Consider the following 13,518-nt stretch of genomic DNA (forward strand, 5'->3'; position numbering starts at 1 on the left):
TGGAAGTGACCTATATTATTATGTTGATGAATTTGATGTCATGCACCTATGGATCTCTTCAGCACATATGGGCCCCAGGTCGAACATTGACCGGCGATTTCTTTGTTTGAGCCAGATCTCAAGGGTTTATTTGATTGTTTACTGTAGTCAGATTTCGTAAATACTTTCTGTTTTAGTTTAAACAATATTTTATTCACAAATTAATACATGGTAGTACATTACAAATAGTATTGAGTTTGTTATACATATTATGATTAACATATTATGAAAAGAAAAAAGGAACGAACACAATATATTTCTTATACATGTTGGAATCGGATATGAAAACAAGTATTATGTTGATTCATCTCCTAAGGTGTTGTAAAAAGAATGGCTGTGATTCGAAAAGTAATGTAATGTGTTAGGATATAGATTTCATAATAATTATTTACTTATTACTTTCTGTTGTGAGTTCGTTTGTGTCATTTCTTGATAGCATTGTATGTTTTAGATACATCAGAATCCACGATTGAAAGAATATCTGAACAATTTAAAGACTTCATAAAATGCAAATACAAAATTGTTAATTAATAAAGTGGAAAGTTAAGCGGTCTATGCTCAGTTTTAAAATCCATATATAGAGTCTACCCAAACAACCCTGTGTTGTAGATTCATTTTCGCGCATAGACCTCACTGATAAGTAGCTTTCCGTGATCAGCTTGGTTAGCAATCGCAACCGATTGCTTTGTACGTTGTTTTCCGAAATTTACTCATTCTTGAATAAGCTGTAATCCCTTGTTGTCTTGAAAGTTTGAGACCCTTCTGGTAAAGTATCATTGATCAGCGTCGAGGTCAAGATACGTATTTAGAGTAATTACACAATGCTCTCCTTATTTTTGACATATTAAGTGACATTCGATATTTGCCAATTTTGGTGTTACGTTCTGTCAGAGACAAATCACAAAGAGCTAAATTAAGTACATGTAATGATACATAATATAATCTAAATGTTATTTGGTCTTTCAACTATTTCTCATACGAGTTTTCTACATAATATAATAGGAATACTTCTCTTTCTCTGTTGCGCTTTTTTCCTAATCCTTATTATTTCAGTTGTAAATAAAACAACATTTCTGAAAATTGAAAAACGGTTTGTTAAAGAGTCATTTTTAAAGGGAAAATGTAAGATATACGATCTAGTATTAATAATTATATATTTTGTTAATCTACAGAACGTGAGAAGACCACATGGCACGTGCAGACGTCTATGTACATGTTGTCTGATACAGTATCCAGACGAACGCTTCCGGTTCGATAACATGATGATATATTATGTATTTAGTAAATTGTTGAAATTTTGAATTTAATTTAAATTTTCCACACATTATGTTCACCCTTGATGTTCTACCTATTGAAACGGCGAAGTCCTATCAGCGGTCAGGGATTTAATACCGATTGTAGTAAAGAAGTGTGTGTGTGTGAGTGCGTGCGTGCGTGTGCGTGCGTTCTAGGCTTAATGTGGGTCCACCCGCCCTTTTTTAGTACGGACCCAGGACATGTCATCATTCATGTCCTTAAAGGTTATTATCTGCCAAAAGATGACCTATAACTTTTGACTTCAGTAATTCACTGAATGATACTAAATATGTATGCAAGTCAATGTGATGTTTACTATTTTGATGCACGGGAGGCCAATGAGACCCTTACATGCACCATAGAGAAAAATAAGATGTTGCTGATCATATCTTTTTGACGAGCTGGACTGACTGATAAGGTTTTGCAACTCGGACTGGTACCTAGCTGACACATGTATTCCGTACGCATATTGACGACATGCACGAGCATTCTTTCCAGTTTTTCACAGACGAATTTTGAATGAAACTTAAGCTGTAAAGAAGTAATATGATGTTAATATTATATATTGCTGGGTACAATACTGAATTCTATTGGACGAGTACACAACTGTACGCTCGATATCGTAGTCAACAATGTAAAACGACATCCTTGTTTCACACACTAACTTTTCATGGAGGAAACATTGAATTAAATAAAACACTCAAAATGAATGTTTTGTATTATATTAAACGTAACTCTAGTTATTTCGTGTAGATGTGTTAATGGGATATATTTTGTAAGGTGTGGATATTATAACAGATACCAAACGCTTGTCATTCGAAAGAAGACAGAATTGATTTCATCCCCGATCGACTGTGACTTACATTGATCATTCCACTAGCCTCTTTAATTTGTCATTATGATTTAACACAGGGCACCGCTCATTGTATATTGCTAATTTTCCGTTGTATCTTTCAGTATTTGAAAAGTGAGTGTATGTACCTTGTTCCAGGCAACAAAAATCACTTGATCAACCTCCCTGATCTATTCTACTCCTAATATCTTCTAACATGTATTGTTATACATGTATACAGTATAACATGTATTTAGAACACATTAAGTGCTCAGTGAACTCAGAACGGAAAGGGGACTAATGGCAGCGGTGGCCTAATGGTTAAGGTGTCTGTCTCTCAATCAAGGGATCATGGGTTCGAGTCCTGCTCGGATAACAACCTTGTCATACTTTGGCAAACTATTAACTCCGAGATATTTTTGTTCTGGGTCAGACTCTCGCTTCTCGCTTACAGAGATGAGATATTGCCCATACACAAAAGAGCACAATATCGTCAAAGCGCATGTAGTACAATTAGTTGGACTAGGTAACGACCATTCCTTATATGACGCCAGTACTGGTTAGTTCTACAGGAAGTGGGGTCGAATATAATAAATATAACTTGCAAGTACTTGTTTCGCAGTCGAGCTAAAAACAAATATGTTTTAAACTAAGACAGGGAAATACACATGTACATCAAGGCAAAAAGTGTTACTGTACTTTACAGTAATAAAGATATCAAAATTTACATCTTTGGTATTCTTTGGCACAAATGTTTCGTCATACCACAAGTTATTCATTTCCCTGGTAACATTTGCATCAAAGAATGAACAAATCTTGGAGGTATTCCAAGAGACTTGTCAAAGAGAAAAAGTTACAAACGTTGAAAATTTGAAGAAACAAGTAAACAATGCAGGAACATTTATGAGTTTTTGAGGGTGCCATAGTTACTCAATACAAATGTTATGAAAGACGGGAGTAAACAGATGTACATGTAATATTTTTTGAAATATAACGAAAATCTATTTTTCTTTATGCTCTTCCTTAGTTTTAAAGGCGCAAATCCAATTAAAAGTTTCTTGGCACTTACAAGTTCATTGATGATTTCGCTGAACACGTTGCAAATGTGGAGCTTAAGCAGACACGCATTCCTCAGAACACCAGAAGAACGCAAAATAATGGTCATAATGTTTACTTATTTAAAAAAAAAACCTGTTACCAAAACAGATTTACAATAACTTTTGAACAATTTAGAGCCAATTAGGGGGAAAATTTAATCGTGGACGAGAGTAAACTCAACAAACGCTTCGGAACTTTAATCCAGCGATTAACTTTGACCGGTGACCTTAGAATCAACTTGCCATGGGCAATGTTCCTACCAAGTCTCACAAACATATGCTTATTACTATTTCTTAAGTTTGTTATCGGACAAGGATTCCACACCGTCACCCTATCAATTTCTTACAACTTTCGGCTTATTCCTTGCTGTATACCAGGCGTCACTGGACCCGGCATTATAATCAACTGGTCATGTGCAATGTTTCACTACCTTTGGCTTATTCTTCAAGTTACTGAGCAATACTATGCCACTGTGACCTTGATCTCAAAATCAAAAGGGGTAATCTACTACGGACAAAGTCTCTACCAAGTTTCACAAACCTGTGCTTCTTTCTTCTAGACTGAGCGATTAAACTGCAACTAATATTAATCGTAGGAACTCGAGAACGGGACCGCAGATTGCGGCGTATATTTTCGACCGTGTAACGGTTTTTAAAAACGTTTCTGCTACATCTAAATATCTTTTAGTATTATCAGAGTATATGGCCTCAAATAATATATTATCAATTGAACCCAATAGGTCTCTTTTAAAACTTGTCAAATTTTACGGTATTAGATGGACGGACATACAATTTATATACCTTAATACGACCGATAACCTTTGTGCATGCAAGTAGAACTTTCAAAGTCAAAGAAGGTACACAGTGCGACAAAATACACCACCGTTTTGTAGGTTCAGTATGAACTATTAGTATACTGTAACATTACAAGCTCTTTATTCTCTATTTAGTACACTGAAGAAAACATGCAAGCAAGTTGGACACTGATGCTTCTTGAGAAGTAGGAATTTAATGCTGCTCTATGCTGGAATAAACCACGGCGTATATACAAGGTTGACGGTCCGGATTAGACCCCCTGTATATTTGAGAGTAAAACTTGTATATAATATATTTTCTTAGATATGACTTCACAAAGTTCAATCCTGGGTTATCATTTTATTTTCAGCAAAGTAACATGAACATTACAAACTACTTTGGATAAACAGAAAACTCAAATCATATAAAATCAACTTTTAATGACATGATTTCACGATACATAAATGTTTAAAACAATGAATAAAATGAAATGAAAATGCTTAGAAAAATGACCCTCTTACACTACATTATTCTGTATTTCAGAGTCAAGAGTAATTTAGACACACTCAACATCATCTTACAGGTAGTGTCACATCAATAACTTCTTATAATTCAGTACAAAAATCGTTATCTAATAATGCATAATATGAAAATGATAAAAAGATTTGGGCAGCAAACAATGCTAGGTGAAACTGCCATAGTAACATTTATTTAAGATTTGGAACTGCTTAAACAAAATTAAGCTATAGTTCAAAAACAAGGCTGCATAAGATCTATATGAGGGGCATAATGCTATTCTAATTAGAAAACATTCGAGATGTTTACCCCACCCACCCCGGCAAACCCTTATATCCCCACATTTCACAGTCTGAATTCCAAGCTGCAAATTTTGTCCCTCTTATTTAACACACTCTCAAAAGATTTGCTGCCTTTTCTGTACAATTGTCTTTTTTTATTACACATGGAATACATATTAACAACATCTAGTTGTGATTGTGAACAGCTCAGAATCTTGGTCCTGAAACAAATATATGTATATAAATTTACCAGGAGTTGCAACCAATATTCATATCTGCACAATAATTAAAATCAATTTTGTTTCATCTGACAATCTCTTTTACACAATAATTCAAAATATCAAAGGATTTTTATAATGATATAACATGGCATTATAACAGTATTATGAATACACTGACAATATTGAATCCTATAATTAAGCCACATGTTTTTTTTATTCATTCACTTTGTACGCCTTGCATGATTATCAGACAACTGCTAACTTAGAATAAATGAATGAACAATTCTACACCTAGTTTTCTAGGTTGTAATGTATAACAATATCACAATTATAGAACAATACCAGATAGCCAAGTATTAAAATCTTAAAAGTTTAACTAAATATTTAATGTTTCGAGTTTTATACCTTGTCCTCTCATCATTCCTGGGGGCGGTCCTCTCATGCCTGGGGGCGGACCTCCACCACGCCCACCCATCATACCTCCTCTCATCATACCTGAAATGTTATCATGTTGATAAAAGAATTTCCATTTCTTGAAATAACAAACAATAGCCGATTTTTCTTTAATAACAGGTTTAAATGCTTGTTTATACATTTTTAAAATAATTCAGATTCTACCAAACTAGAAATGTGTCATCATGCCACGGATGCCCCCGCATGCAGCCAAAATTTCAGATGGTGCATTAATTTTTTTTTTTCATTTTAAGTTCAAAGCCCTTAAAACTTTTCAATGTTAACACAAACCATTTCCATACAACGTTCAAGGCACTGAAATTATTCAGTCTTAACCTTTAGAAAAAGCATATTGCATATTTGTAGCCAAAATAATGGCTAAAAGAATGAGTGCTGAAACTGAAAGTTCAAAATTTTTCCAACATTCAGGAAAGATAAGTTTGTCTAAAATCATTGAACCATGACCAAATTCCAACTTAAACTGCTTATTCCTAAGATGTATCTATATTATTTTCAAAGTGAAAGGGACATAACTCTGCCAAAAATCCATCAAACCATGACCAAATTCCAACTTGACCTGCCCATTCCTTTGACATATCCATATGTCAAATTAAAATTGAATATGTAACACTGTTAGGTAGATAATGAACAGAAACTGTAAATTTCATATTATTTTCAAAGTGAAAGGGGCATAACTCTGCCAAAAATCATTGAACCATGACCAAATTTGAACTTGACCTGGGCATTCCAAAAACATATCCATATGTCAAATTTGAGTTGAATGTGTTGTACCATTGGGGAGATAATAAACGGAAACTGAAAATTTCATATTACTTTCAAAGTGAAAGGGGCATAACTCTGCCAAAAATCATTGAACCATGACCAAATTTGAACTTGACCTGCGCATTCCATTGACGCATCCATATGTCACGTTTGAGTTGAATGTGTTGTACCTTGAGGGAGATAATGAACGGAAACTGAAAATTTCATATTATTTTCAAAGTAAAAGGGGCATAACTCTGCCAAAAATCATCGAACCACAACCAAATTTGAACTTGACCTGCGCATTCCTTTGACGCATCAATATGTCACGTTTGAGTTGAATGTGTTGTACCTTGAGGGAGATAATGAACGGAAACTGAAAATTTAATATTATTTTCAAAGTGAAAGGGGCATAACTCTGCCAAAAATCATCGAACCATGACCAAATTCGAACTTGACCTGTATTTTCTCATGACATATCCATATGTCAAGTTTGAGTTGATTGTGTTGTACCGTTGGGGAGATAATGAACGGAAACTGAAAATTTCATATTATTTTCAAAGTAAAAGGGGCATAACTCTGCCAAAAATCATCGAACCATAACCAAATTCGAACTTGACCTGTATTTTCTCATAACATATCCATATGTCAAGTTTGAGTTGAATGTGTCCAACCGTTCTTGAGATAATGAACGGAAACTGAAATTTCATATTATTTTCAAAGTAAAAGGGGCATAACTCTGCCAAAAATCATCGAACCATGACCAAATTTGAACTTGACCTGTATTTTCTCATGACATATCCATATGTCAAATTTGAGTTGAATGTGCCCAACCGTTCTTAAGATAATGAACGGAAACTGATGATGACGGAATGACAGAATGACGGAAGGACGGAAGGACGGAAGGATGGAAGGACGGAAGGACGGAAGGACGGAATGACGGAACAGGGTAACACTATATGCCCCGGCCATTACATGGCGGGGGCATAATAAATCAAAGCACATCATCACTAGTGAAATTTTGTAGTCAACACATTTGTCCATTTTCCTGAAAATTGCACCTAACATCAACTTTAAGCTCATTTTTGTTTTTGTTTAATAAATTATAGCAATGAATGTGTATGCTCAGGCATCTATAAACTTCAACTCATTGCATGACACATTGAGGTGTTACTCTGGAAAAACATGGCTAATTAATTCCATATTATGGACATTGATATAGTGATGACTATGTTTTTAAAACATGGAGGAGATATATACAACACCTGCCAGATAATATATACATGAAATAATTGTTTTCCTTAGATTCAAAGGTGATACTAATACAGAATTAAAGTAACAACAAAACGGTGTTTGTTGCTAAAGATGAAAACTGGAATTCAATGCAAACTAAGAAAAAATAACACAATAAAAATCAATAAAAAAAACCAACAGAAAATATTTTAACAGAATGAACACTACAGACACAATCAGATCTTAATGATCAGGGCTCCAGCTAATTTTTTATGCAATTAGTTTTCAACTTCTTAATTTCTTAAGCAGTTAATTTTTTTTCTACCAGATTTCAAATTTAATTTTTTTTTTTGAATTTTGAGAGGCTCAGTTTTCCATGACAGAAGTAACATTTCTGTAATGTTTACTGTTAAGTCCACTATGATTAAAAGTTTCTTTTTACTAAAAACAATGATATTTGCAATCATCTTCGATGCAATTCCATGCTCAATTTTTTCATTTGACTTCTCCATTCTCTTTACAAAATTTAGCATGGAAGAAAATATGCTGTCATTTTTTTTTCCGCTAGTCCTCATTTCTTTCCAAAGTCTGACATTTTTACTTTTTTTTTACAAGGGGATGACACTAAAGCACATTTAATTGATGCGGTTAGTACTGCATTAGCGGTGTTACAGTACATTATCAGTTTGACAAAATATACTGCAGTACTGTAAACATTTATCATTTTTTATGACTGAAAAACTTTTTTCATATTCTGCAATAAGTATCAATTTTGGAATCTTATTCATTTTTTTTGAAAATCATTTTGTTTTCATTTTCGTTTTTAGAGGCTGAGGCATATCACTTTTCAGTAGATAAAGCCCTTTGATTTTGGGAAGAATTCAACAATACTCGACGATTCCTGCTTTATGCATTATGTTCTGGCATAAACCGCTGTTGTTTACTTTATATTAAATGCAGGTAATTCCCAAATAGAAAAAAATCTTTCAATTTCATTTAATCATCAAATTATTAAACAATCACTTCATGACTTATATCTAGTAATATATATGATAAAGGAGATTTTAAAAACAGAGAAGAATGTTATATTGCAGGGCCTTGCATCTCAATAGTCTGATTGCATCTGTTGTGTTGAAATAGGTTTACCTGCTGGCCTGAAAACCATGCCTAAATCAAACAACAAATATTTAAATATAACTGTTTGAGGAAAATGGTATGCTTCAAAAGGTTACTCACCAACATTATACCAACAATCCAGTAAAACTTATCCTTTATAACTTTCATGCTGAATTAGTGATATGAATATTCAACAATGTATTATGAAACATTCGATTTTGTTTACTATAAAGAAATAAAATATTCCTTGAAGTTTGAAATAACCCTTTATTTACCTCCTTGTGGATTCATCATTTGTTGTGAAGGTCCACCAACTCCTCTCACTGGACCTTGAAGGCCTGGGGCAGCCCCGCCAGGACCACTTTGTACACCTCTTCCTGCAGCACGACCTGCCCCAGACCCTGGTGCGGCTCCTGATAATGGCACTCTTGACATACCCTCCTACAATAATAAATAAATAATTATCTGCTTCATGTTGGCAAATTTTCACTTATCAAATTATAAAATAATTAAGTCATTTCTACACATACCTGGTTAGTTATTTAAATAAGACTGAAACATTCAATTTTTTCTCATGCCTTAAATACCTAATAACTAGTATGTGAACTTCACATTTCAGATTTTTATCATTATGCAAACTTTTTATATTTCATATACCCATTTGAATCATGATATTCACAATAAAGCAAACATTTACACACACAACAGCAATGTTCTAGGGACGGCAATAACAGGGTTCTCACTAGGACTTTAAAACATGGAGTCCATGGACTCCCAACCCTGAAAAAGTTGGAGTCCAAAAGCGCGTCGCAATTAATATGTTTACAGATTAGTCATTCAATGCTCACAATAGCATTGCTGATATTTTGAATCTTCAAGAGACTTCCAAAGTTTATAGTTATTCAAAAGAAACTCTGAACTACATAGTATAATTATTGTTTTGTTGTTAGTATTTATTATGAAATTATTTCATTATAATGCATCAACACATGGAAATCGTTTTTTTGTGTTTTTTTTTCACTTTTATACCAAATCAAATTTTATTCTGGTTAAATAAGTCCACTCTAAAGACAAAAAAAATTATATTTGTAAAAAAAAACGTAAATGTATAGGCAGCGTTTAGCGGAATGAATAGGAAAATCGTGTACAGCTTCACACAGTGTGTAAGAGATTCATCCGATCGACAATTATTTTAGCAAATATCTTCAAAAGGGGGCAAATTGAAGATCAATATTTAAAGATTTAATGTTGATTAAATAATAAAGGAACAATTCATTCGCATGTTTGGTTTGGAAACCGAGAATTTTTGCGAAATTTTAGGGTTTCTGGCGAACGTGAAATCGCCGATGTTCGGGATCATTTTCGGATAGAATCTAAATATCAAAGAAAAGCGTATGTGTATTTTGGTTTGTTGTCCTGGCATTTCGGCACAATATCTTAAATTCTTAATACTCTTATAGAAAGTTTTTGCAAGAATGAAACTAAAGCAAAATTGTGCCTAGAAAATGCCAAAAATATTCGACAATCATTCAAAATTACACTCATTTGTTATTTGAGAAAACAGTCTTTAAACTTGCGGCGTAAATAGTCGATAATTTTATCCTTTTGTCGGTAAAATTTGCTAATTTCCAATCAACTGTTGATCAAAGATATAAAATTATCACCTCGTGTTATATCTGGTAATTACATGTACTGTACAGCGCGTGTTTAACTATTGCGTGATAATGATCGGAAGCGCTATCGCTGATTGGCTTATCGCTTCACGGGTCGATGTGCATAGGACCGCCTACCTATAGACTGACACGCGCTGACGCATTTGTGTATTTGTGGTTGTAAACAATCGGTAATTTTATGCGTCCCCAGGCAAAATTGAGCGTACGTGGAATCCTTGCTCTGAAATATTTGCGTCCAGCTGTGATAAACATGCGTACCGGGACGCCGAAATAAGCGTCCCCGAGAACCCTGAATAAACACAAATTTTCTTAGATTCACTTACTTCAGACGGTGGTGGCCCTTCGACTGTCATTGAGACTAAGTGTTCCCCTCTCAACAAGACCAAACCCAAGCTTCTTTTCTCCTCTCTTTCCCCAGATTTGGCAGTCTTTGGCTTAACCTTTCTGAACTCATCGCAGTCCCCAAGTATAAGATTCATATGTTTGTCAAAAGCTGAAAAAATTGATAAAAATTCTTTTAATATTGAATAAAGATAATAAGATTTCAACTGAATATCATATCATATGATTCAATAAAATATCAAACTCAATTTGCATTAAATTTAAACAATAACTTATTTTAAAATAATTAGATAAATAAAAACAATATTTTTTTATTCGGAGTATTTGTCATTAAAAATTAACTGGATCTACACAGCAGCAAAAACTTTTAAAATGAAAAAATACGATGACTTTTAAACTTAAAGAATGTGCGAGCCAAAGTATATTCTGACACATAGCTTACCTTTGAAAGTTCCAACAAATGTTCTACCGTCTTGTAATGTACAGCGCATCCGGTAGTTGATGTGCTGCAGCATCTTGGAACTCTTCCCAACAACCTGAAACATATAACTGAACATCTTATAACCTTCAAATTTTACCCATGCTGGTAATTTCATGCATGGAGGGTGCCAGATGTGTCACATGCTATACAATGACTTGTTTAAGATGACGTAATTTCGCTATTATGAATAAAGTTGTAATTCCATACGCTGTTGTAAGAAAATTATAGTTACTGGTGTTATAACATGAATTACCATGGAAAATTGTATTACTAAGGTAAAAAATTTAAAATATGATGGAATAGAGTAGAATATGCAAGAAAAAATATCTAATATGTTTACAGTTTGTATCAGAATATCAGTCCCTCAAGAACCTGCCAATGTCATTGTTCCTGGGATAGAACTAAGAAGACCCTGATTCCTTCCAACAGAGCCAAGAATCATCCTTCAGGTCTAATTGATATAGAATTAAGTTTAGTGGACCCTAGTCCAATATATTAGACGTTACAGGCTTGTTATAGTTTGTGTCGGTCAAGCCTGACGTCTAATAGTTATTGCTCAAAAACGCATAGCATCATAAAAAATTCAAAAAATGTCTATTGTCTTGCCTTTCAAGCTTTATTCAAAAGCTTATCTTCTTTTCTTTCAATTTCATGCTCAATCATACACAAAAACTCTCAAACAGTGTACTTATCAATTTAAAATAAAATATAAACATCAATCTATTTTTGTCTATCAGCCATACTGGTTTAGCAAGGTGCTTTACAGATTGATTCCAAATTTTTGAACGGAAAAATATATTCGAACACACTGACATGTGCATGGGCAATTATTTTGTTAAAAAAATATTCCGTTAGATTGTTCTGACTCAGTTAAACGCTTGCATTTGAATTAGCCAATCAGATTTCGCGCACTTTATGGCCGCCATTTGTTTATCGGCTGTAAAAAGAATTGAAATACATGAGAGGATATAATCATGATTTTTCGGATGTGACAGTTAAATTATTTTGACAAAAGGTATTTATTTTTTAGTTTTGTTCATAAATAGGTCAAAACTAATGTAAATACACGCTGTCTTCATTGTTTTTCGTTCCGCCCGATTTTCTGGCGGAACATGCTATGGGTTTTTGAGCAATTTCGATATGACGTTGCTTTGCCCAGAAGCAAAAATATCTCAAAGCGACGTCATATTTATAGGACTAAGTGGACCCCTGAACTAATAACTTGACTTATTTACTTTAAAGAAAAAAAATGGATGAGGGGTGAAGTGTCTTACTGATTTTGGGGGGTGAAGTGTCTTAAGGGGTGAAGTGTCTTCAAAATTTGAGGGGTGAAGTGTCTTGCTACCAACTAATCAAGTGTGCATGCATACTATGTTGCTTAGTGCTAAATGTATATCGTGCTGTGTGTTATATAAATATGCAATGGGTAATGGTTAGAGGGTATTGCTTCTAATAAAAGGAGAGTGGGTGTTGTGCTCCTAATAAAGCAAGCATGCATTGTTTATCTTCTCAGATTCACTAAACTAAAAGTGCCCATTAGATATTATCATGATTTTTCTGAAATAGTTATTAATTCATTTTGGATAAGGTTACCAGCCATTTACCCCAAACAGAACATATCTAAGTAATTCAATTTCAAAATAGTTTGCTGTTAATTTTTTGGGTTGAAATGCCCGGGGACGAAACGTCAGAAAATTTCTTTATACTGAAAATTTCAACTTTTCTGGTACAGAAATGCAATGACGCACTGTATGCAATGTTAAGATAACACAACTTGACAAGAGGTCGTGCGTAAATGAGTAGCAGCATACATATACAAAAGAACAACATATAAAACTTCGGAAATAGAAATCTTGTTTAACATCCTTTAAACGCCGGTACAATTTTCTTCAACAGAGAAACTTATACGATAAATCAGTGTCAAAAATACTGCAGTAACGTGAAACTATAAAGAATGGGTGCTGATATGAATATATACTTGCCATCTTTTATGATTTACTGACGGCAGATTCCGTCGATTCAAATATTAGTCCACCGAAATCTTTGGTGGCGGTACGTCTTATTTTCGTTTCAGCAAAGCGCCACCTGTAAACAATACATGGTTAAAACTCGTAACCACACGGAACTCAATTGTCCGGAACTGAAGAAAAAGAAGCACAGTGACATATAGGTTAACTGTTTCATGATACAATAAACGTTTACAACTTAGATTTCTTTAATTGGATGAAAGAAAACGTTATTACCTATAAAATGACCCACATTAACAGCAGTAATACAGCCATATCAAATCAAAATTTATTTATTGTCAGTATAACATATAAACATATCAGGACAATGTATCTCGTGCGCACCACTTAATTATCTCGTGCGCACGACTTAGT

General features: G+C 33.9%; 1 protein-coding gene across 3 annotated transcripts; it reads right to left on the reverse strand.

The window, feature by feature from the left end:
- Positions 1-4,484: 4,484 nt before the first annotated feature.
- Positions 4,485-13,275, reverse strand: LOC132757055 (small nuclear ribonucleoprotein-associated protein B-like). 3 transcript variants are annotated; one of them, XM_060748240.1, is made up of 7 exons: positions 13,120-13,275; positions 11,099-11,192; positions 10,638-10,807; positions 8,917-9,082; positions 8,672-8,692; positions 5,483-5,572; positions 4,485-5,077 (listed from the first exon to the last, which is right to left on the reverse strand). In XM_060748240.1, the coding sequence occupies exons 1-7, from the start codon at positions 13,120-13,122 to the stop codon at positions 5,064-5,066; spliced, it is 558 nt and encodes a 185-aa protein (XP_060604223.1). In that variant the 5' UTR covers positions 13,123-13,275; the 3' UTR covers positions 4,485-5,063. The 3 variants fall into 3 exon arrangements, with proteins under 3 accessions (XP_060604223.1, XP_060604222.1, XP_060604224.1); XM_060748239.1 differs by lacking the exon at positions 13,120-13,275 and having other exon boundaries at positions 11,099-11,201; XM_060748241.1 differs by lacking the exons at positions 8,672-8,692; positions 13,120-13,275 and having other exon boundaries at positions 11,099-11,201.
- Positions 13,276-13,518: the final 243 nt, after the last annotated feature.

Source organism: Ruditapes philippinarum, unplaced genomic scaffold (genome assembly GCF_026571515.1).
Source record: "Ruditapes philippinarum isolate M1 unplaced genomic scaffold, ASM2657151v2 ctg109_1_1_1_1, whole genome shotgun sequence".
Classification (NCBI taxonomy): domain Eukaryota; kingdom Metazoa; phylum Mollusca; class Bivalvia; order Venerida; family Veneridae; genus Ruditapes; species Ruditapes philippinarum.